The sequence below is a fragment of the Onthophagus taurus genome, chromosome 11, assembly GCF_036711975.1.
Source record: "Onthophagus taurus isolate NC chromosome 11, IU_Otau_3.0, whole genome shotgun sequence".
NCBI lineage: Eukaryota > Metazoa > Arthropoda > Insecta > Coleoptera > Scarabaeidae > Onthophagus > Onthophagus taurus.
The window spans coordinates 2,667,247-2,693,908 of record NC_091976.1 but is presented as its reverse complement, the minus strand read 5'-3'; the positions used below and the strand labels follow the sequence as shown (position 1 = coordinate 2,693,908).

At 32.4% G+C, this 26,662-nt stretch overlaps 1 protein-coding gene and 1 long non-coding RNA gene across 3 annotated transcripts in view; one reads left to right on the top strand and one right to left on the bottom strand.

The window, feature by feature from the left end:
- LOC111416286 (uncharacterized) overlaps positions 1 to 2,556 on the top strand; it is a 228,921-nt gene extending 226,365 nt beyond the window's left edge. Inside the window, exon 4 of the long non-coding RNA XR_011641856.1 lies at positions 2,523 to 2,556. This is a non-coding gene — a long non-coding RNA (uncharacterized lncRNA). The remainder of the gene's footprint in view (positions 1 to 2,522) is intronic.
- Positions 2,557 to 4,981: 2,425 nt separating this feature from the next.
- On the bottom strand, positions 4,982 to 7,682 carry LOC111419493 (cytochrome P450 4V2-like). Of its 2 annotated transcripts, none has more exons than XM_023052306.2 (7): positions 7,188 to 7,682; positions 6,932 to 7,132; positions 6,692 to 6,877; positions 6,289 to 6,626; positions 5,978 to 6,046; positions 5,576 to 5,924; positions 4,982 to 5,507 (listed from the first exon to the last, which is right to left on the bottom strand). In XM_023052306.2, the coding sequence occupies exons 1-7, from the start codon at positions 7,351 to 7,353 to the stop codon at positions 5,350 to 5,352; spliced, it is 1,467 nt and encodes a 488-aa protein (XP_022908074.2). In that variant the 5' UTR covers positions 7,354 to 7,682; the 3' UTR covers positions 4,982 to 5,349. The 2 variants fall into 2 exon arrangements, with proteins under 2 accessions (XP_022908074.2, XP_022908075.2); XM_023052307.2 differs by having other exon boundaries at positions 7,192 to 7,351.
- Between the last annotated feature and the right edge of the window lie 18,980 nt (positions 7,683 to 26,662).

Genomic DNA, 26,662 nt, shown 5'->3' with positions numbered 1-26,662 from the left:
TTGGGACGACCACGCAAACCTATTTTATGTTGCAGCCGATATAGAATCATAGATCATACATTGTTTAAATATATTATTCGTACTTACCAGAAGCACATTCAGCGGATGGTCGGGTTACAGTTCGAACAGTTGGAGGAAAAACTGTTTCTTTTTCAACCAATCGCTGTGTTTGTCGAAGGAGAATTAAGTGTTCAATTTTGTCTTTACTGGCAATAAGAATATCATCCAAGTAGACAAAAATGAAACTTAAACCGGAATTTACTTCGTTAATAAACCGTTGAAATGTTTGAGCTGCATTTTTTAACCCAAATGGCATTCTAGTGAATTCATAAAGACCGAAAAGGGTAGTCATAGCGGTTTTGTAGATATCTTCTTCTGCTACTAGTATCTGATGGTGCGCTCGTACAAGATCGATCTTTGAAAAATTGTACAACCATGAAGATTCAAATTTAAGTCTTGTAAATAAGGTACCCATTACCTCATCTATTAGAACCGGAATTTAAAGAATCCCAAATCTTATTTGCCATTGTCAACAATTGTAGTGGATCACTTTTGCCAGAAGTTGTATCTGGTGGATTATTAATTATATCAATAACAGATGAAATAATATCTAATAGCAAATTAGAAATCACTAGTTTGTCGTCCTTTACATTAGAAATTGCAAATTTTGCTTCTACCTGAGTGAACCAAATCACAGGTTTAGAGAACCAAAAAGGCGGAAGCCGCACTGCGGAAAAATTTTGTGTATCGCCAACGTTGTTATCTGGCATTTTGAATGAAACCTTATTTAATATAGAAGAAGCAATGATTAAAAATTTGAAAAATATAATGTCTGATTTATGACGAATAAAAGCAACTGTCACTCACCCAAAAATCAGTTCTTATGATGAATAGTATGTCTATCATACTATCTTCTCTTATCCGGTAGATTTTTCTTTTATATAAGGCAGATTTCTTCTTGTCGTATGTGATATATTTGTTATTCTATGTATAGAGTTTATTTATTACTAATTGTATAAATAAAATATTAAAATTTATATTGGAGTATTTGATAGACTAAAAATGTTTGTCTATCCAATCTGTTTTATTTATTTATATCTATAACAAAATTGTCATGGGAAAAATACATTAGGGTAAACAATACAATTATTGGACAATTAAGGGATTGCCTTAAATGAATCTTTTTTAAAAAATAGTGATGTAACAGAAACGCAAATTTGCGTTTTTTATATAATTCACCACACTATTTAAATACTCTTCAAAATTACCATGTCTAATAATTAACACTACAGTTTCGGGTTTTAGAAATCTACTAACCCTACTAACTCTTGGCATGAACTGATATGTGAATCTTCCAGTCACTGAGTTATGTCATCTATCTTGCCATTCTTACAAACATAAATTTCTTGATCTTATTTTTTACAGATCTTTTAGAAATCACATTAAAATCAATATGTAAATCCTCGCTGATTGAAGCCTCTTTAGCTAATTGATCTGCTCTTTCAATGCCCTTTATTAAAGAGTGACCTTTAATCCAAAAGAAATCTATACTCGTTTGCAAAATAGATGGTCTTCTCATATTGTTATGGCCTTTCCAAACTGAAACACTACCAGATAGGAAAGTGTGAAGTATATAGCTTCACACTTTCCTATCTTTTCTTTAATAACATATTTAACTGCACTATTAATTGCCATTAATTCAGCATGATAATTATCACACAACACACCTAATTTAATGTTTTCAAAATAAATTTCAACACTATCACAAAACACAAGAAAAGTAGCACCAACATTATCCTTATTTTTAGCACCATCTATAAAAATTTGAATTCCTCTATACAAAACATCAGTTTTCCTTATTTTGAAATCCATAATATCCCGTTCCGCAGGGTGTATTTCCGTTAGAAATTTAGCCTCTTTTTCTATTCTATCTTGGTTTAGATCTACTCCAGTAATAAATCGTAGATCATCCTGATCATTTAGATTACCTAAATTTTGCCAATTTCTTTAAATCTTAAATCTGCTGGTAAAAGCCCTGATAAAACACCAAAAACCTGATTAGAAACTGTACTAAATGCCCTAGCAGCTTTTAAACCTAAGACTGTCTGGATCACCAATAAAGTATAATTGTGGTAAGATAATATCTATTTGTGGTATCTTATCCACAATATAATAAAATAAAATGTTTTATAGTAATTGTATTTTAATAAATAAATGAACCAGATAGAAATAACGTTGATATTGATAAATAAATATGAATGAATGAAATGATTGCTAATAATAAATAATAATTTTGTATAGCAACACGATTTTGTTATTACATATCGTGTGCACAGCATGCTACACTATACTTTTATATAATGCAGGCATCCGACTTTTACCAATACAGAATCTGAAAGGCAATCATTTATGGTTACTTGTTATTGCCTGTCTGATAATTTATCAGGAGACTTATTTCTTGTTGATCCAACCTTATATGGTTTAATATTGAATACAACATTTTGTGACTCATTCTATCGCAGGTTTTAGAATAGTCAAGCAAGCATAGCACAGTTAAGTAATAATTCATTTCTATAGACAAATTCCCTTAATTGCTCACATATAATCTTCTTCAACGCCTTGGACAATTCAATTTTATAGGATTCACGATTCAAGATGAGGATTCAGGATTGTTTTTGGCAAAGGAATCACCTTTAACTTTTTCCAAACGTTAGGAAATTGACAGTTTGATATGCAGGAGTTGACAATATCTTTTATTTGAGGAATTATGTGTGGAGAACAATAATTGATCATTTTAATGTTTAACCCAACGCACCCTACATCATTGCTTCTTATTGAGCTAATAATCCCGTCTATGTTAATTTTTTGTAATAACATTGTTTATATAAAAATCATACAAATCAATGTCAAAGGGTACAATACTCGAGGAGCTTACGCTTACGAAATACTTATTGATTTGATTCCCATCAGTTAGATGCTCAGGAATGCTGCTAGTTACACGGGATATAACTCCACATTGTTTCAACCCATCCCAAGGATTTGTTTGGGATTGTATCCAGTAATCAACTCGCCTTTCTCTCTTTACAATAATAATAATAATAAATTCTTTATTGTTCCTCACTCTTATTATATTACAGCAAAAAGAAAAGACATATACACACCTGCATATAAAACTATGACAACAATTTCGTTGTTTTGGTAGTATCGTCGCTATTATCGTTTATCGCAGCTCCAACGTAAACACACTCTAAGACGAAAATATATAAGATCGAGTGAGAAAACAAAATGGTAGGTATTTAGCTCATTACCTGGTCTTCCATACCCCCATAAAAAATAAACAATAATAAAACAAAACATGACTACTGGATATGACTGGCAGGTATGGCTGGGACAAAACAATGAGATGAGAAAAGAAAAGGAAAAAAAAAGGAATCATAATAAATCCAGTAACTCGCTCCACCACGGCTGACAGAGAAAAAGAAGAAAAACGGAGCTCAATGATTTTGTTCTTGAAACAGTGTATTCCTTAAAGACGCTTTGAAAGCTCGAACCGATGTGCACCCCTGTGCATTTAATATGTATCCATTATAAATTTTGAACATTTGGTATGAATAACTGCATTTAAATTTCTCAGTTCCATGAAGTGCCGGGGAGAGAGCGCCTCTGAATCGAACGTTAATTAATAGAGTGCACATCGGATCGAGTACGTATTTTATTAAGCAGATAAGGAGGAATTCCAGCTGAAACTATCTTATAGAAAAGTACAGCAGTGTGGACTGTACGTCGGTTCCACATATTGAGCCAATTTAAATCAAGCAGTTTATGAGATAGGTGTTCTCGTCGCTTTATTCCAAAAATTAAACGAATGCAGGAGTTCTGAACTCTCTGAATTCTACTTCGCAAGTGATAGGTAAGGAACGGAGAGTAGACGACATCGGCATAACTGAAATGTGATAATATTAACGAGTCACATAACAGCGTTTTTAACTTTTGAGAAATGAATTGTCTCATGTTATATATTAATTTTATGTTTATGTAGGTTTTTTTCAAACATGCATTGATATGATCACAGAAGCTTAGAGCCTCATCAAGAATTACTCCTAAATTCTTGACTTTCTCCTTCAACTCCAGCCGTGAACCATCAAGCGCAATATTTATCTTATTTTTAACTCGTTTTCTAACCTTTTGAGGGCCAAACACAATAAGTTCAGTTTTACTGTTATTGATATGTAAACCATGTTGGCGAGAGTTTTCGACCAACAAATTTAAATCTTGCTGAATTTTAACAACAACGTCCTCCACCTCTTCCTCCCTAACTGACATATATATTTGCGTATCATCCGCACAACAGTGATAATCGCAATACTGTAAACAATTTGGTAAACTGCTGACATAAACTGAAAAAAGCAAAGGTGAAACAATTGACCCCTGAGGGCAGCCAGAACCGGTATTCAAGAAATTAAAAATCATTTATTTTAGTTTTTGGCTCCCTATAGACCACGCCAAAAGCAAAGGTTTGATTATTAATTTTTATTGTCATCCATAATTGTTCAATCAAGTCTCAATGCTTTGTAGTGAAATCCCTTCGTGATTATTCCGCACGTACAGTTCAACTCAATTGTGAAGTGCTACTATTCGTGAATCAACTTCTGAAGATAACAAAGTCTCTGAGATCGCGATAATATATCGATATCTTGAAAGTTCCGAAACCCCGCAACCAATAATCGAGCATTCAAATGGCAAAACTTTGGTCTTGTCCCAGTCATTTACAAGCCAAGGAGAAAAAAAAAACATTATAGCACCTTTTACATAATTCCTCGTAACTAAATCTTTTATAAGCCTTATCACGAGTTTTCTTCATTTCTTTTATAGTGTCGGTTATCAAAGGTATTGGAGTTCTGCGTACCTTAAAGGTTCTGACTGGAGCGTGAATATCAAAAAGGCTCAAAGTACGGTAAAAAAAAAACTACCTCCTGCTGTCTTCGCTGTTCAATCTTTAATTTGTTACTGAAGCCCCACGCACATTCTCCAGCTTTATAGAAAATGGGATATTGTTATAAATGTTAGGCACACACTAGGAAAAGGCTGGCTTAAATAGTTCAAGCCGGTGCTTCAATATTGTTAACGTGTAAAGGTGCCTAACATTTATTGACCTATCCGAGTGTATGAGAAATTCTCTCATGTCCTCTGACACCAAAGATAAAGCGAAGACAAGAATTCTGCACCCGCTCAATACGAGATCTATTCGCGGCATCAATGCAAGAGTGGTAAAAAGCATCCCCATAATTAAACACAAGTGACTCGCATAAATAAATTCAATTTTATACAATATTTTATTTTACGTCATTTTCAATAATTCCTTTTTCGTATTCCTACTCGGATTCCAGTTTTTGATCGCAACATCATCTCTATACTGAAGCACAGCTTATGGTGAACATTAACAAACTCGTAATTCAACAACAATTTTGAGAGAGCAATTTTAAGCGAGAGTATTGCAAATTTCTTTCCTACAACATTAAAAATCGATTCAAAATCAAAAAAAGTTACTTAAAAATATCAATTAAGTTGTTCTTACCAATGCAATTTCGAATGCCGGCATTAAAAGGAGTGTAACTGTATCTATTGGGATTTAAATTTTCGGGTAAGAACCTTTCGGGAATAAAATTTTCAGGTTCTGGATATAAATCTGGATGGTTATGCATCACAAAAGGAACCATGAAAACCGTTAAGCCTTTAGGGAGAATATTTCCTTCGTAATCGACATCTTCATTAAGTGTTCGTCCAAATACAGGGACAGTTGTAGTTAATCTCATTGATTCTTGAATTACTAAATCTAAGTATTTCATCTCATTAACTTGTTGATTTGTTATTGATTGATCGATATCTTCGCCTAGAATTGAGTAAACTTCCTCAAATGCCTTTTGCTAAAAACATATTTAATATTGAAATAATACTTAAATAAATTTACAATAAATACTTGAACTTCCGGGAATCTAGATAAATTGTAGAGCAGAAACGCTAGAGTTGTTGCGGTCGTATCAAAGGCCTGAAGTAAAATAAATATTAAAATACTAATAGTACGAAATTATTGTGGAACAGGCAATAACATTTTCGACTTATCAAATTTAGAGCAGAGATTTGATGGAACTCGAAACACTCGAACATGTAAATCTCAGAGTAATTAGCAAATTAAGGTAAAGATATGAAGAACGCTCTTGGTACATTGAGAAGCAATTTAGAGCAGTGAATCGAAAATGTTAGATTCCACAATAATAAGCAGTTCCTCACAGCACTAATCATCAGATTTATTTGGTTTGCGATAAATTCTTCAGTGATATTGTTGGTTACCATCAATTTCATCAAAATATCAATAAATATCGGCTTTCTATTACTAGCTAAACCACTGTAAAATTCATCTTTCTTTCTTTTAATAATTTCACGCAAGCGACATTTAAGAGTTTTTAGCGCTTTTCTTTCTTGCCAATACATTCTTGTGAATATATACGTTGCAGTAAAATAGGTTAAAGGTGAAATAATTTTTTGGATTGTAAACTTCATTAATAACTTGATCGTTTCTTGCGTTTCTTTTTTAATATACTCAGTTCCGCTATCACCCAACAATGATTCTATATGTTTAAATAAATTATGAAACAAAAAATATTACTTCTATTAATTATTAATAAATACGAACCGAAAGTTAGTTTCAACATCCAATCGTCCATAATGTGTGAAACATCGGTTGATTCATTATTTGTTTCTTCCTTTAACTCTTTAACCAGATCGTCCGATGACTCATTAATAATGGTAATGTTCCCTATTACGTTCGCATAGTCCAAAGCTGGGTTTAGAAGTTTTCTTTGTTGACGCCATTCGTCGCCTATAAAAGAAGATTAGGTTGACTAATCCTATTTCTATGCACAGTGTTAAATACCGTTTACAATGAGTAGTGAATTTTCCAAAAATCTTTTTAGCGCGAATTGAAACAAATATGGCTTGTCGATATGCTTTGAAGATTTCAATATAATTGAGATTAGTTTAGGATCTGATGTGCAAAGGCTTGGAATTGGCCCTACCATGACAAAAACGTTCTTAGCCCCTGCTTTTCCATATGACTCCATTTTATTATAAAGATCTAAAATGGAATTAATGAAAATAAAAAAGACGATCTGTTAGTTTTGTGTTCTTACCAACAGTATTTCGTACGGCAGAAGTCATTCCCAACGGCGGGAATTGAGTCGGTATAACACAAAAATGCTTCAAGTATCTTTTGTATTTAAAGAATATAAAATACCACCACACTGTTAGCGAAAGGAACGCAACGATTGTTACAACAATTAGACTAGTAAAAAACATTTTGCAAAACTAACATCAATGTCTCGTGCTTATATAGATGTGTTTTATGGAATCGTGAAAATAGATGGTGGGATTTATGAGTAAATTATTTATCTTCTCATCAATAAATATGAGGTTGTTAATTAACATGAGAAGTTACCTTCTTTGTTTAGCTCTGCACTTAAAGAAAGATTGTAACAGTTCAAACACGGTAGTAACATGTCTCTATTTTAATTCAACAAATTTATTTGAAAATTTTGAGAGGAGTGGTATAAAATAGCGGAGAATTTTTGCATTCTAAATAGGTACATCTAATTTGTACATTTGCATACAACTCCAACAACATGCATAACGTGGACACAATATATATTACGTCGCAATGTAAACACACATATTTATTACCGCATAAATAAAATTAATTCCAGTCGATTGATGCACAAAATAAACAACCATTGTTAATTGAATTGAAGGTTAATTAATTCTGAAAGATATATGTATGTGTACATGTCGTTGTCATATTAGCACCAAAAACAATCGTGTATTAATTACTGTTATGAGAATAACAATATCGAAAAATCTTCTTCTATGGCTCTACAGCCCAAAATGGATCCTCTCCTAACCTGTAATCCCCCCTGTCCGGTGATGCTCTCCTGCAACCCCCAAGGCTCAGAAGATTCCGTGAGTCACTGACAAGATCCATGGTCTCCTTCTCTGTAGTCGTACATTTTCACCCCATTTCCGGCCCACTTTAGCCTTTGTATCCTAATTCTAAGAGTATGACATCTTTAAATAATTGATACATTCGCTATTGTACAGGATGGACAAATAACCGTACAAAGTACTGTATCTCGGAAACTACTAATTGTAGAGACTTGCGGTAAAAGATTTAATGACTAAAGTGGCTAAGAGAAAATCCTGGAAATTATTTCCACGTTTCTAAGCTGAGAATACCGAAGACCGCTAGGGACTGCAACCGCCGATTAAAAAATGTAGTTTTTCTCGGAATTCCGCTATATTAATATAACAAAAAAGTATATGCCTTTAAAAGATTAGATAAATTATAGTTCTTTTTGTTAAAACACTTTGCAGAATAAATTCGAAAATAATTTAAAAAATAAAAAATAAGAAAAATTATAAAATTTAAATTCGTAAACAAATGCCAATAATTTCAAAATGACTGAATGTAATTTAATAAGCTTGCTAACGTTGAAAAGAGCTTTTCTTCGATTACAAATCCTACCGTATTTGCAAGCTAATAGTGGTATCCTTCCTGATTTTAGCTAGGGTTTGTTCCGAACAGACTTTGACCAATCGTCACACATTGAAATCTCTCGTACGGATAGTCCCACATCAATTTCCCAGGTATACCTCTTACCCCATAGTTTACCCCGAGTCTACGCAACAAGAAACTGTGGTCAACCGTGTCAAAGGCTTTGGCTAGATCAAAAAAAAAAACAGCTAGGTAAGGCCTTGATTTCTCAAAACTAGTTTTCACTTTTGTTGAAAGTTCAGCAATGGCATCACTTGTTGATAGTAGTAAGAACAAATTTTGCCGTGTTTGCAATGGCCCATTTTCTAACAAAATCGGTAATTGATTGACCAAAAAATCCAGAAACACGTTGCCATTTAGTGGTTGATTGAAAAAATATGGTCCGATAATGCTGTCTCCAAGGGTGCCACACCAAACATCAAGACTCTAACGTCCTTGATGTTAAACTTCGCGCAACCAGTGTGGATTCACTGTTGCGAGTGTATAATTTTTACTTCTTTTTATTCTCTTCTCTTAATGTTATTCTCTTCTCTTTATTTTAAAAGCCAGTCATTTTCTTTTCTATTAATGTAACCAAAATTGTTTAACATGATTCTTTTCCTTACAAGGGAAGTGTCACAACTGTGTCTCACCGATTTCGATGCAATTTGGTACAGTCATAGAATGGGCCAAAATAAGGTTCGTACATTTTTTTATACGTGCGGTAAAAGCCCCTGGGGCGAGTTATAGGGGTTGAAAGTTTGGAGAAAAAGTACGTTTTCACTTATATTTTAAAAATGAAAAGTGCTATCAAAATTTGGTAAATTGTAACTGATATTCATTTTAAAAGAGCTTTCTTTTGATGTATCACACATATACCAGAGGGTTAAGAAGGGCGAACTACCCCTATTTTTTTGGAATTATTTAAAAACCACCCTATCGATTTTGGCGGCATTAAGTATACTTCCAGCACGTTCAAAAATATTAGTTAAGGGTTTTTTCCCATTCGCTCTAGATCATCCCCAGCGAAGTTACGGGGGTTAACATGTAACCACTTTTCGTAAGAATGATGTGATAAAATTGTCAGGTATTTTGAAAATACTTTAACAAAACCGTAAATTAGTCGCACAATAAAATGTTTAATGTAAAATAAGGCATAATACACCATTTAGGGGTGGTTGGGGTTAACCACCCCCTTAAAAATTAATTCTATCCCGGGCATTACTTGTTGATTACGGCGAAATTTGGTACTGTGTTTGTTTTATATAGTTTATTAGTTTATTTTTATTCTACATAATGTTGCCAAAAATACACCTACCAAAAAAATTTTGGCACAATATTTGTTTTTTTAGTGCCGCTTGCTAAAGGTCATTTCTCAAAATAGTTTTTTCTAGTATAAAAGAACGTGTGCCCAGTGGGTAGATTTTAGTTTCAGAGCAACTGACAGAAGCAATGGTTACAATAAACCCAATAAACGTTTTAAATTTGCTAATGACAGTTTTTACTGTTATGAATATTCCCCAGACTCCTGTAAATGAAGCAGAAGTTAGTTTAAAAGAAAATATACAGCGTATTTTAATGGAAAGTATGGAAGACTACAATATGCAAATTGAAGACGAAACTGTATTAATTTTCGATTCATCCAATGGCATCAATGACGGTCAGCAAATTATTGAAGACCAGGATACAACTGACAGGTTTGTAGAAGATACTGATGCTCATTGTCCATTGAAGGATGACATCGACTACGAGTACAAATTAGAGGCGGTAAATTACTGGACAAGTGGGAAGAAAGGTTATTTGAAACTAGAAACCGTAAAAAACAAATACCGAAAAGTAACGTCAAAGACCCAATTGCACAGATGGTCTAAATATATTGAAGAAAGAGGGACATACAAAGAAAAATTAGCAGAAATTACCGAATTTGTAATTAATCAAGCGAGAGCCGCCGTAGATAATAAATTGCCACTACATGATATTGATATACGCAGATGGGCTATACAAGCTAGAAATGAAAAGAATTTATCTCCTCAACTGTTCAAAGCATCTCATAGCTGGGTGCAACGTTTTAAGAAAGCAAATCGGTTAGTAAGCCGAAAAATAACAAAATTTCTATCCCAAAAACAAATTGGAAATGTTGATCGAGTAAAAACTTTAGCAAAAGATTTCGTTAAAGAGGCAAAGCTACAAATCCAAATATATGGACCTGAAAACACCTACAATTCGGATCAGAGCGGTTTTAACTTGGAATTCCATTCGGGAAGAACATTAAGCGATTTAGGAGTTAAAACCGTAGAAAGTGTGGTCCAGTCGGTGTCATCTACAACGCACAGTTACACAATTCAACCCGTAATATCTGCTGATGGGAAACTTCTTTCTCCACTTTTTATTGTTTTAAAAGAACCCTCTGGCAGCTTTGGACCGAGGGTAGCAAATACAATGTTTAAAGCAGACAATATATACGTTTTGGCATCAAAATCTGGAAAGTTAACTTCAGAACACATGAAAAATTGGCTCCAAAATGTATATTTTCCAAATACTGGTTCTAAATCATTATTATTATTAGATTCTTGGAGTGGCCATTGTCCTGAAGTTATTAGTGAAATAACTCCATCAGGTACTAATTTTAAACATTTATCTATACCTGCAGGGACAACAGGTCAAATACAGCCCCTAGATGTATTTGGTTTCAGAATATGGAAAAATTTTATTAGAAGATTCTCTGATCAGATTATTCTTTACCAGTATGATGTCAATTTACATCAGAGGGATAACATATTAAAATTGCAATCGTTGACGCATAACCAGTTGGCTTCCCCTCGGTTTATAAATGTTTTTAAATACGCATGGTTTGCAAGTGGCTATATAGAGGAGAGACCAGACCATTTTGAAAATCCCGTGGAAGTTTGCTTTTCGAGTGAGAAGCCAACGTGTGATATCTGTGGGGATATAGCGGTCATAACATGTGCATGGTGTAAAAAATCCTTATGTTTAAAACATTTTTTCCACGACTTTCATTTTTGCCAACACTACGTAGAATAAAAATAAATTTAATATTGAAAATTAATATAATACATAAAAAACGTCAATTAGTAATGTAGAATAAACTTCTTTGGTATATTGAACTATTTTTTTTGTCAGTTGCTTTTTAACTCATAAATAAATAAAATATCTTATTTATCTAGTAGTTTTATATTTATTATTTAAAGAAAATGAGGGTAGTTTACCTCGTGGAACATCGATAGATAGATTTTTAAAAAACAATACCACAGTTACGATGGCAGTTTTCATCTTCGAGGTATAAACAAAAAACTACCCCTAATTTGTAACCCTTATAACCATTTTCAAAAATTTTTACTTCAAATATAAAACAAACACAGTACCAAATTTCGCCGTAATCGACAAATAACGCCCGGGATAGAATTAATTTTTAAGGGGGTGGATAACCCCAACAACCCCTATATGGTGTATTATGCCTTATTTTACACTAAACATTTTATTGTGCGACTAATTTACGGTTTTGTTTAAAGTATTTTCAAAATACCTGACAATTTTATCACATCATTCTTACGAAAAGTGCTTACATGTTAACCCCCGTAACTTCGCTGGGGTTGATCTAGGGCGAATGGGAAAAAACCCTTAACTAATATTTTTGAACGCACTAGAAGTATACTTAATGCCGCCAAAATCGATAGGGTGGTTTTTAAATAATTCCAAAAAAATAGGGGTAGTTCGCCCTTTTTAACCCTCTGCTATATGTGTGACACATCAAAAGAAAGCTCTTTTAAAATGAATATCAGTTACAATTTACCAAATTTTGATAGCACTTTTCGTTTTCAAAATATAAGTGAAAACGTACTTTTTCTCCAAACTTTCAACCCCTATAACTCGCCCCAGGGGCTTTTACCGCACGTATAAAAAAATGTGCGAACCTTATTTTGGCCCATTCTATGACTGTACCAAATTGCATCGAAATCGGTGAGACACAGTTGTGACACTTCCCTTGTTAGTTAGCAATATTGGTCGACAATCCTATCTTTCCTTTCTTTCTTTTATTCCTTGTATTTATTTCGCCAATTACGAATTTAGGTAGTTTTAAGTTAGTTGTAAGCAAGTTCTTAATGTAGTAAGAAGTAAGTACGTCAATAAAACTGTGGAGCGTTAGTTCTGTCTGTACTTTCAAAAATCCTCGTCAGCATCCCTAAATTTACGTTGGGTAAACCATCCCCAACATCACGATGTACTATGAAAAGCGTCAAAAATTATTTTACGAAATATTTCAGAAATGTAAATTTTAGGTACGGAAGAAGAAATCTCACACTAAATTCGATATTTAGAAAATAAAGTCTCTTCCTTAGAGAGAATAAATTTGGTAGTTTTTAAAGATTGTTGTTTTTTCTTGCGCTGCTTGCATACTTTTGACATTAGGAAAAATGTTTGCGATTGTGTTATTAGATCCTTTAATAAATTGTATCTCAGATGTAAATTGAATAATGTAATGTAGATAACTTATCTGACGAGAAGTTTTGTCAGTTTTAAAATGAAAGGTTTATGGTCGGTAAAAATCGTAAAATTATGGCCATGTAGAAAATGTTAGAAAAATCTAATCGCTGAATATATTGCATGAAGTTCTCTATCGTACTTGGAGTAGTTAATCTGCGAAGACAAAAGTTTTTTTGAAAAAAATGCTATAAGTTGAGTAAAATTATTATCTGTTTGAGAGAACTGCTCCAATTGCTGTAGATGAAGCATCTGTTGTTATTGACAACTTGGCTGTACGAGAAGGAGGCGCAAGAACAATTGATTGACTTAAAAAAGTTTTAGCAGTATTAAATGAATGTTCATGTTCATCTAACCAAGCAGTGATGTGATTTTTGTTATTATTTTTGAAAGAATTAGAAAGAGTATACAAAGAACTAAGAATCGCTGAACATTTTGGGACGAAACGATGATAGAAATTAATCATACCTAAAAATCTTTGCAATACCTTAAAGGTTTTCTGGTTTGGAAAATCATTACTGGCATGAATCCTATTGGATGAAGGACGAATTCCATTTGATGAAATGGTATGACTAAGCAAATCAAAACCCCAAAAACATATTTTGAAGCTTTTATATTCATGCCAAAACTATTAATCTTTCGAAAAGTTGATGTAAATGGGAATGATGTTTGTCCTCATTTTTATTAACTATAAGAGAATCTCATCTAAATAAACGAATACAAAATTTAAACCATTAGTGACTTCATTAATGAATCTCGTTGCAATGTTTGTGCTGATTCAATTTTTGCTGAGTCAATTTTTGAAAAAATTTTACAACCATGATGTAGGTTAAGATTGAAATCTTGATTGTGAGTGGCAGTGGGTAATGACTGGAACAGTAATCAAGTTTAATTGGCTGTAGCCTCCGCAAGAATCCAATCACTAGAATCCTTTTTAGGAACCATGTGTAATGGAAAAGCATTGAAAGAAGATGAAGGGCAACAAATACCAAGGGAAACCATTAAATCAAATTCTTTTTTGGCAATTGCAAATTTTATTGAATGCAGACGTCTTCTTCTTTGATTTAATGTTACTGTCAACATCTTTTTACCATAAGTATTAATAGTAGATCCATTTGCAGCGCAAAGAGATCTAAATTTTTTTTGTCGATCAAGAAAAATTTAGTGAGGTAAAACAGAAATATCTGCACCCGTGACAATTAAAAAATTTTATCGGTTTTGTTTATCAAAAATGAAAAAACGGGAACAAATCAAACATAGATTTGCGTTTATCATTTTTCATTGAAACAGTTATTCGTTTTTTGGATTAGAAGTAGATGGTGATTTGGATCTTTGCTTACTGGAGTTAAAAGCCTAAAAGTCTGAATCGTTCGTGATATGAACACACCGTGGAAGAATGAAAATGTTGTCTAAAACGAGATAGTTATGATTATGACAATTACAATGCGAACAAGATTGTTGAAGTTTGTAATTATTAAGTTGATTATGAATCACCGATATTTAATTTTCCAACTACAGTTGTTTTTGACTGACATTACTGAGCAAGTTAATGTGAAGTCAGAAAACGCTTTCAAACTATCGTGATTGACAGAATTCGAAGAATTTTTAACCGATTGATTTACATCTGTAATGTTATAGAAGCCACATTTTTATTAAAATCGAATTTGTCCGTGTTGCAAGTGAAATATATGAAATAAACATGTCTAAAAAACTTCTATACTTGCTAAATATGTTATATTTACTCATAAACTAGTTTCGTGGTAATCATCCCTATCCTCAGTCGGAATCTATAATTTAATTTGAAATAGACAAAATGAACATGTTAAAATGTTAAAAAACTTACAGTCATTGAAACCTTAAAATACCACGTGATGTCGATAAATTTACATTCTACATCTAAAAATAGATTTATAGTTAAATATAAAAAAGCAATAAAGGAAATTTTAATTCATTTGTTCACTTACGAAATGAAAATCTTATTGAACAATGACGACGAAAAGAAGACAGTTCTAAGGAGACCGGTATAAAGGAAAAGATTTTGTGGTTAGAGGACAAGGTCAAGATCTCGCCGTTCACGAGCACGAGAAATATTTTTAATAAAATTCATGAATTCAAATGTTTTAAAAACATGAACAAAAATTTGTATTGAAGTTGACCTTGATCATTAAGTAAAATATTATCATTACAAATTTTATGTTTATTAATTTCTAAAGTTTCTAAAGGGTCGAGTTTAAAATTTTTATCGCATTTATGTAAAACGGAAATATTTTCAAAATCAATTTTATGACCTGTTTTTCGTTGGCATGTTTAAAGACGTTAGAATTGGATTTAGTCCTGTGCTTGTGGATGCGTGTCTCCAGTTTTCTGCCAGTTAGGTCAATATAGACACATTTACACTCCGATCAACTGACTGAAATACACACAAATTTCTTTCATTTTATTATTAGGATTATAACGGTAAATAGAGAAACATATTAAGTATGTTGTTTTTATTTGAAAAAGCCAATGAAATATTGTATTTTGAAAAAATAAATTTGTAATAATGAGTAATATTATTAAAGTTAATTCAGGTTTTGAATATAAAGGATCAGTTTGAATAATTTCTATAATAATTTAACACAAAAGTTGTTTCTTAGTTCCTATAAATATGATTTTTTTTTTTAATTTAACAAATGTTTTCATTCATTTATTGCTATAATTAAATATCTTTAAACATAAAGTCGATGTGATTTTTTAAAGTTTAACAAATATTTTCGTTTATTTATTTCTAGAAGATATACGGAGCTATTAGGACGAATTTAAATATATTCCCAACTAATTGTAACCACTGTAACGAATACTGGAATGTCCATAGCAAAGCAATAACATAATAGAATTTTGTATCAAATTAAATTCTTTTAATATAGAAATTTTTGTTTTACCGAGATCCAAATTTTTCAATCATATATATACAAAACACCTCTTCTCAGTAGTAAAGTTATTTCCTCGACGTTTCGAGCTTTTAATGCTCATTATCAAGAATTAGTATCATCTTAGCGCAATCTTACATTGTAAATTTTATTCTAACGATAGCACGTGTCACTAACTGCAAAATTATCGATGGAATGAATTTATAAAAAATAAAACAATTTACTACCGAGAAGAGGTGTTTTATACAGGGTCATCCACGACGACGACTGTCCATTAGAATTTTACAGGGTTCTGGCTAAAATAAAAATTTGAAAATTCAGATTTAAGTATTATCAATTACGTTCTCTTCGACTAAAATATTTTCAGATATCTAACACTTCCGGTTATACCGGAAGTCGCCACCTACTTTATTTTTTTAAATGGAATATCCTGTATATTTTTACATGTTTGGATTTGTCTGTTTTCAAAGTTTATGAATGACTTTACTTTTTGCAATTTGATTCTTCCGTTCTCGAGTTATTCGAATTTTTCTAGAAAAATCTGCTCCAGTAGACAAAAAATCAGAGAACACTTGATTTTTGGGATATCAATTTAGGATTCAGAACATGCTTAAGCAACGTGATGGAGTATGTTTTGGTGCCGAGTATGGCTGTCTAGAACGTTTGGTCACTTTACTATGGCATGTTACCTTTTCGAAATTTGGAAATACCATAACTTAATTTTTTTAAATGGCACCCCCCATATTTTATTACTTAGTCGTCTTCGGTGTCTCATTTTACATCTTTTATATCCCATATGTCCTATACCTAACATTTATAGTTTGGGAAAATTCGAATAACTCGAGAACGGCCGAATCAAATTGCAAAAAGTAAAGTTATTCATAAACCTTGAAAATAGACAAATCCAAATATGTAAAAATATACAGGGTGTTTCATTTAAAAAAATAAAGTAGGTGGCGACTTCCGGTATAACCGGAAGTGCTAGAAATCTGAAAATATTTTAGTCGAAGAGAACGCAATTAATAATACTTAAATCTGAATTTTCAAATTTTTGTATTAGCCAGAACCCTGTAAAGTTTTAATGCACGGTCGTCGTGGATGACCCTGTATACATGATTGATAAATTCTTTTATTTTATTTTCAATGGCTAGATGATTTAATGTTCCGTTAATTAAAAATCTGAATTTAACTAGTTTTTGATTAAGAGGATGGGCTGCATCGTAGATTGTAGAAGGTTTTCTATATACATATATCGTAACATATTTTACCATCACCTGAATGTGTCAAACTTAAATCCAGAAAATGGAGTGTTTTACTATTTTCTATTTCAATGGTGAAATGCAAGTTTTTATGAAGGTTATTAAAATATTCTTACAATTCAAAAAGTGAAGCCCTACTTCCTCCCATACACAAAAACATCGTCGACATATCTGATCCAGCTGTGGATATTTTCTTTAAAAGGGTTATTATCGTTAATAATGTTGTTAAATCAAGAATACATGGAACATTTTAAAATATCATGACAGCAAGTGTTCGAAGTTATTTCCCATATTTTCTATCAATTGGGCTCCCCGAATTCACGATATTCCACTAGCGCGGTGTTGGCGAATTGTTTGGGCAGCAGCATGTATCTGAGTTTGCAACATTAGCTCAGTATTAATTTCCGTGGCGTACATTATGCTTTCTAAGTGACCCGAAAAGTAAAAATCAAGAGGATTGAGGCTATGCTATTGGACCATCTCGACCTATCTATCTTCCAGGAAACACATTATCTAGATGTTTTATCTAGATTATCGGATATCTAGGAAACTAAAAAACTTTTACTATAATTCTCTAATATAATTTTCATCTATTAGTCATTATTTGTCCAGAGGAATAAATCCCTCAGTTTATGAGTAAAGGTTGAGAATCACCCTGTGTACAGATATCATGATATATCGTAACATATTTTACCATCACCTGAATGTGTCAAACTTAAATCCAGAAAATGGAGTGTTTTACTATTTTCTATTTCAATGGTGAAATGCAAGTTTTTATGCAGGTTATTAAAATATTCTTAAAATTCAAAAAGTGAAGCCCTACTTCCTCCCATACACAAAAACATCGTCGACATATCTGATCCAGCTATGGATATTTTCTTTAAAAGGGTTATTATCGTCAATAATGTTGTTATTATCAAGTGTAAAAAGATATCGGCTAGTAAACCTGATAAAGTCATTCCCATAGGAAGTCCTTCTATGATATTATAAAATTCATTGTTTAAGGTGCAAATATTTTGAGCATCCTCTACCTTTCAAGCTTAAACTTCTAATAGTTCTTAGAGTTCCCATCTCTGTGGCTCTCATGACTTGTTTGGTTGTTGATTTTTCGACTCTCGTCTTGGCTGTGTATGTTAGCAGTGGTCTTCCACAGGTTTTATACATACTTACTTTGATTTCTACCGTCATGTGTTTGTTTTGCCATAAAATCTCCCGTAGGCAATCAGGTATTATTGCGGCTTTGGTTTCTGTGATTTCACTTCTGGTGTTGTTATTGCTTGTTATATCGACTCCAAGATATTTAAACTGCATAACCTGTGGGACCATCAATTGGCATCGTGTTGGGGTTTTGAAAATGACCTTTGATTGTGTTTTGTAGGTAGAAACTTGCATCACTAACATTACTTTTCAATTAATCAGCATCATAATTACTAGTTTTGTGTCGTCGTAGCCATTCAGCAACGGTTAAATCATCTTCTTAATAAAATGCAAAAGTTTTATAACTGAAGCCTGAATGTGTAAAGCAATTTCTAATTACCTCTAGACTAACTGTATTCCACACTTGCAGAAACACATTACAAATTTTTCCCCATCATCCGACACTTTAATCAATTTTCTTAATAAATTTTTACGGCAGTGAGTAGCACAATTGTCCACTGATAGTAAGATTTTGTATGTTTTCGTCTCAGCTCTTTATCCCACAACTAAAGTACTTTATGTGATTTATTTTGATGTGCTTATAACGTTCGAACGTTACAACTGATGTATGTTATAGCCGAGTACGCTATATCAGGTAGTCGTTATACCATAAGCAAGTGCATTTTGAACGGATAAAAAAAAACATACTTTATATCCTATTGAACGTTATAACCCGGGTACGTAATAAACGTACTCTACTGTAAATGCTTTTTCTGCTTTAGGCTCATGTGGATAAAGATTAAACAGAGAGCAGTATGTTTTTCAATATTATATTGGTACAGAGATAAATGTAACGCCTCGGCCGCAAAAGGCCTCGACTTAACAAATTAATCACATATTTTTAGAGTTAAGCAAATTAAGTAGATATTGCTATTTCCCTCCTAATTCTTATAGCAGTTGTTATACAATGGTTTGTTCACAGACAGTCAAGATGTGCTTTGTGCGTTGAGGTGTCAACGAAAGTGATCTTCGTGCTTAATTTCCTCTGTGACAGAAGGAACATTTAAACACTTTTAAGCTGATCTGCAGCACCTAATATTGCCACATCTGGATAGTCTGAACATTCCCATCTTATGCGTACCCTCACGGTTAAATACTATATACTCAAATCTAGTTGTACACAATTAATTCAGTTTGAGCTAATACGAGCCAATTCAGTTGTCGCACTCTGAAACAGAATATTCCATCCTAAAGTTTGGAAAACAATTAAATTTACATCTTCAACTAAAACCGTTAAAAAAGAGACCTTTTCTAAAATTTTGATGAATTATTTTAGATTAGATTAATCGAGTTTGAAAGATTTCGATAACTTTCAGGTATTTGTTTACTTAATCAACACGATTATATCTCAAATTTGTTACCAACTATCTGAAAACAAATCCATTTGTGATTAATCGTTAGAGATAAGTGTTAACTGTTGTAATTATTTATTTTGATGGTAGGGTAATTATTTATGCTCAGAGAGCTTTTTTAAGCTTGTACAAGAGGAAGAACCTTTTATGTTTTTTTATTTTATTACATTTGTTTATTACATTGTGCATAATAACTAACTACATTCATATTTTTATATCAACTAGCTTCATAAACAAAATTCAACATTAACGGGGCGTCCCTGGTGCTACACATCGCGCTGCAGTTGTGTGGCTATAAACATATGAATATTGTTGGGTTGGGTTAATTTGGTTATGGTTGGGTTGAGAACGATAACTGCATGAGTATTGTTGGGTTGGGTTGAGTTGCATAGCGTTGGGTTGGTTTGGGTAGGATAAACATGTGAATATTGTTGGGAGGACCAAGAGTTACTACTGAATTCGTAACGCAGACCTTGACGTTGTGCTATGATATTATATATATCCATTAGGTCTAAGGCGATAGGCGCTTCTTTTCGGAGATTTTTATAAATCATTCGCTAAAGATAAGCAAAATAATTTATCTTTATCTGTTATTTCTTCCTTTTTCTTTGTTAATTCAGTTAACTGAAAATTTCTCTGTTCCATGCTCTTTTCTATAACGCTAAATAACCTTGTCATCACTGTTTTTTTGGTTTCAATTTTTTAGCCTTCGGCTGGGAAGATTGGAGCATTTCAGCGTCATTAGTGTCGCTATTTCTCTTTTCTGCATTCGTTATGTCATTATTTCTTTCTCCTGCATCAGGTTGATCATTGCTAATGAAATTGTTGTACCTATCTTTTCTTGGTACGGAACTTTTCAGAAAAAGTAATCTGTTGTAATGAATGTAAGGAATCTTACACACACCTGATCCAGATTTTCCTTTTTTCGTCGCTCTGACGAAATTATCTTCCATACTTTTCCATTTTCTCTGTAATAACGTCGCTGCAAAAACTAAATTGGAAATAAATTGAAGTATATGTGAATTTAAATAAAACAGTAAATAATTAATTAATTATTCCAGATATCTTGCACATTTATTTGTGGGTTTAGTTAACTCGCTCTAAGTTAAATGCATCACCCAAGACGGTGTATTATAGTTGTCAGCACCTTAAACTTGTAAGTGTAATCACTCAACCTTTCATACCGATCTCAATATTTTTTGGCTAAATAGCCAGCTATGTACTCAAGGGAGTCTTTACTCATTTCATTATTAATGTTATCTGTCATATCCAAATCTGAATTCCCTGATCTCAAAGAAATAGAAAAATCACTGGTTACGGATCATTGCTTTCCTGCAGAAAGCAGTCATCGGTGATTTTAATTGCCATTTCTTTACTATGGAAGATACAACATATTCTTCTTGAGCAAAATCTACAATATTGGTGGCGGCCTGTAAAACTGCTGGATTCTTTCCAAGTAAAACCGCTCTTATTCTGTATACGGCACTTAAAGGCGATGGATGGTCGTCTGATCCAACTTTACCTCTCAGTTGACAGAAGAAATTCTCTAATGCATCTTGGTGTAATTATATAATTATATATATGTGCAAATATACTTTATATTATTATTTACCTTTAATTTTTGAAACAATTCTTTCAAAAAAATAATTGACATGATTATTTCGTTCTGGAAAGTTTGCATAGATTTCTTCCCTAATGGTATAATATTTCATTCTATCAAGTTTTTCATGTTGGGTTACTACATTAGTACAATAAGCATTCTTACTTGATATCTTATCAGTTTCAATAAAACTGTTAAATATATCGAACCAATGATTAACTATATTAATAAATTTTGCCAAATTATCCATAAGTTCTTGAGATGACCCCGGCTTATAGTGCTTCAAAGCAATGGCGGTTGTGTGTGATAACAACTCATAAGCCATTTTAACATTTTGGCGCTTTGCTTTGACACACTCAACATGTCTGGATGACAATTTAAAACAAACATTTAACTCTTGGTCTGTTAAATTTATTAACGGCTGTTGAGTTATGATGGAGTTGTTAAATAAGAAAAAAATTATCTAACATCCAATTCCGTATTAATTTTAATAAGTGGGGTACACCCGCAAGCATATAAATTTTTTCATTTGTTATAGGATGTTAGAAATTGGTGTTATCTGTTGTGATCTCCAGTTTTTTCCACAAACCCATATTACTTGCTCCACAATCTCATAACTTAAATTGTGCATTGCAGTTATTATGTCAAATAGGATCTCTTTAGTCATTTTTTGATCTAATCCTATGTATATTAGCTAGAAAAACAGTCAAAAATAGAAAAGTCTTACGGTTATCGTGGAAACTTCGAAAACTTGTTCCAATCAAAAATAAAAGTCGAAACACTTTTAACTTTACAATACTGTACAATGAATACATTGAAAATACACACATGAAAAATACATTGAAAATAACTAAAAGAAAAATAAAATTGAACATGAAATTAAAATAAGAAAAATCGGAACGGTTGATTAATAAATATATTATATAATCTTTGAACAGAGGGCTAATTCAAAAATATAATTAATCTCTTCTATCGTATTTGTTTGTGTTAAGGGGTAGCTAATCACTCTGTTAATTAGATATCTAAAGTTAGCTAGTTTTTGGGACTGGAGTGTTCTGATTTATATGAGATAGTGGTGGCTATAGTTGAAGGTTTGCTAAAAATATTATATTCAATAAACTGTCGTTGGTTCTTATTAAACTCAAATTCAAAAATTAAGTTTTCCTTTCTCTTCTATATTTAACCCTAGAACGGTAACGTGGCGTCATATACGACGTCATCTGCTATTAAAGATAATAGAGTAGAATTGAACGTTACCATTCTAGGGTTAAGACTATTATGTAATTTATTAACGTAATTATGACAATTTTTTAAAGATTTCTCATCACCCCTCCATATACAAAAAACATCAACATATCTAACCCAACAACCAATGTTGCTGGCGTAAGGATTAACTTCATTTATAATGTAATTCTGTTCGATGTAATCTAAGAATATATCGGCCAGCCAGCCAGACAATGGCATTCCCACAGGTAAACCCACAGAAACCAAATAAAATTCTCCTTCAAAAATGCAGTAGTTTTGTTTTACTATATGCTTCCAAATGTCATTCAAATCCTTTACATTGTTTTTATTGTCGAAATGTGAATCGAACATTTTAGAAATTATTCCAAGGGTATAGTCAACTGGAACACTCGGGTTGTTACATTTTGATGTAAAGGCTGAAAGGATGATTTCAATTTTCTATGGATGAGAGGGTATGAAATTAATCCATTTAAATATATCTTTCATAAACTTTACAAGACCCTGAACCGGTGAATTTCTAAAAGGGGTAGTAGGTTTGATGGCTATGTGTGGTTTATGCAATTTTGGGAGGACACTGAGGCTCATATTCAAAAACGTAGAAGTGTTAAAGATCTTATTTACATTCTTTTTCAAATGTGGGGGGTATATTCAACCAAGGTCTCCTTACATTTAATTATTTCTTTTGTCGTTTTAACAATTTTCTCCAATGGGTTATTTTTGAGTTTTATATAGTATTTGTTTGCATAAATTTGTATGTTTTTTCAAATACAAACTCTTGTCCATAATGACAACTCCGACTCCTTTACCATGTTAATTTTCTTTTTATACATTTTATGTTTTTCCAGTCATTATTTTTACTATTATTATAGTATCGATTATTTAATTAAAAGCAAGTTTTTTTTTGATTCCTTATTTTGTTAAGTTATAAACGTAAACCTAACTATAAATCCTTTAGAGATGATACGCTCGCCAAAAAAAACTGGCGTAAGAAGTGTGCCGACGGTGTGAGACGGGGTCAGTCCTGCTGCAACAGTAACGTTGATTGATTGTTTTCAAGCAAAGCAGTAAATTGTGTTATGATGTCCTCACACCACACTCCAATCTTCTGGGAGCGCAAAGGCTTTTCATCAAAGACGTGAGGATTTTCGGTTGCCCAAATTCTGGTGTTTTGGCTATTCACGTATCCACTAAGATGACACCATGCCTAGTCAGTGAAGAAAACATGATCAAGTTCTACAATTCCATGGCTGTTGACGAACGTCCGAAACAATCTACAATATTCTAGGCGCTTTTGCTTATCCGGGTCACTGCTGTACACTGCGAATATAATATGCACGAAATTTGTATTTTTTTATCGCTTTCTGAGCACTACTATATGAAATTTGAGTGTGTGTTGAGTCTCCTCAGTGTTAAGTCTCCTCTATCACATTTCGAATTTCATTTAGTTTCTCGTCGCCCGGTTTTCTTCTTGTTAGCAAGCAACTGATCCACATTCACGGAAACGGGCGATTAATCTCGTTATTGTTCAGTTATTAGTTACTCCAACATTTGGATATATCGCACGAAATTCATCTGCAACACGTGCATTTGAATGATTCGAAAAATATCGTTTAACAATAAAAAGTCGTTGCTCATGGGAAAATGGCTACTTTGCAAATCAGTGAAAACCGCAATACTACCGATGTGAAATGACAAATTTCTGTTTCAATGGCATCTAGATCTATTATCGGCAATACCTGCGATGTTATTACGCGGTAGGCGATAGAAATAATTCATCGAAAGTACTATCAGGGGATCACGTCAGGATTCAAGCCGGCGCACAGTGGGGCAGGATACATAACTCCTGGCCGTTTGAGCCAAATCCTTCAACCGGAAGTGATACTTTACCTACACATATATACAAATGTTTTATGTAAACCTGGACATTATTAATGATAAATGAAAAATATTTTTAATATTTCTCTATAATGATGTCAAACATTTAAATATTAAATTACGATTAAATTGCATAACCGGAAGTTGTACCTACTTTACTTAACCAAACACATACTTATGATTTGTGACGTAATTAACTTTTGTTTTCAAGGTAATTGATATCAAAATAATTTTTTTAAACAAAAATCATATATTTTGCAATTGGGTTTGTTTTTTATGATGTTTTTTCATTGTATATTAAAAAGCATCATAAGCATTTCGATTTTGGTCACTACTACTTTTGAATCATCCTGTATAGGTACTTTTCTGTTTGAAAAATGTTTATTTTAAGAATCAGTTTAGTATTTATTTATTGTTGATTGTTTTCTTCTCCATCATCTTCTTAATTATTTTCGCTATATTCTTCATTATCATCATCATCATCCTTTCATTATCTTCACCATATTCTTCATTATTCTCACCATATTCTTCATTATCCTTACCATATTCAAATTCCATCATCTTTTGTATGAGATACCTGAGGCTTTTCAAACATACATCACTATCACTTCTTTAGAAAAGTTCTTTAATTTTCTCTGATGTATTTTTCTTATTGTGGATAAGAACGGGTCGGAAGATATTAACATATGATTAAGAATATCCCTATTTGTAGCAGTATGACAACATTTTTGAGATAGGTCTCTTCTGATATGTTTAAAGTCATTATTTCGGTTTTCTTGTGCTTCCTCACTCAATAGTCCAATCGACAAAATTGCATTTTTTATAATTTCCAGACTATGAACTAATATTTGATGTAGACTAGTGGGCATCGGATACCACGAATACTCTTCTACAAATATTTCGGCAGTTCTTCCCGTATATATTGCAAATTTGTCCTTGTCAATAGCATAATCACTAGCAATAAGCTGTAATATAACATGACAGCGTTTTATTATGTTTAAATTTATGCCAGTTATTTCTGCTGAAATCTCAGCGTTTGAAAAAAACCTCTGGGCCGTATTCCCATCATTTGTACTGCCGAACCCTTGTTTTGGCTTATCGACTAGTTGCATTTTAAATTTTTGTTGAATGTCTTTTTTTCTACTATCTACAACTTTTTTGTTCCTTCCTTGCGTGCTTGCCACTTTTTAATAGGTAGCTTATATGCCACATGTAATAATGTTTCGAATAATCTTATCCAGCCATGCAGCACTTAGATTCCAAACTCATGGTATTCTTTATTCGTTTTTGCACCAAATGATTTCTTCAGATTATTAACATCTTTGGATGTTAACCCACATAAATAACACTTTTGAGTTGACTTGGTATTTGTAACAGAGTTACATACCTTGCCATCGATCATTGTAAACGTTAGGTGGTGATAAACTTCAATTGTAAAATCTTCTACTACAATCTTCGTTGGTTTTATATTCCTTATTTGTTCGTCAAAATATTTTTTTGCGGTTACTACCAAATCGATATTTTCTAGACTAAATATAAATTTTATTGGTCGACACCATCTCGTGGATAGAGATAGATTTTGCCATACAATTACAAAATTTTTGTCTGTAAGATCTCCAATTTTTAATTGTATGGGCACCATTGACGTCAAGAAAATACTTGAATCATTATTTAGTTTTTTTACAACGTTTGTTAACGCGCGGTAAAAAAAAACCGGGTACAAAAATTTAAATCGGTGCTGATTGAAGTATTTAATAAAGAAAAAGAATTTATATAAATAATAATAATTGTAATTTAATTGACGAAAAAATGATGTATAAAATAAATAATATAGAGCTTACGTGAAATAATTATTGTAGTGGAGGTAAGAGATGTGCTCGCAACCACCGTTCGATCGAAAGAGATCGATAAAAATCTCTTCGCTGAGATTTATCATTACGGCGCATACAATTCGCGCAGTGACAAATATATAGTTTAAGGGTGGCGCGAACATTCCACCCACCAACAAAAAGGTAAGTGAACTTTTTTTACAAACATGAAATAATTAATAATTAAAAATTACATAGTTAGGCAATGCCAAAAAATAACAATGAAAATAATAAAAAAAATAATAAAATAAACAAATAAAGAAAGAATTAACAATT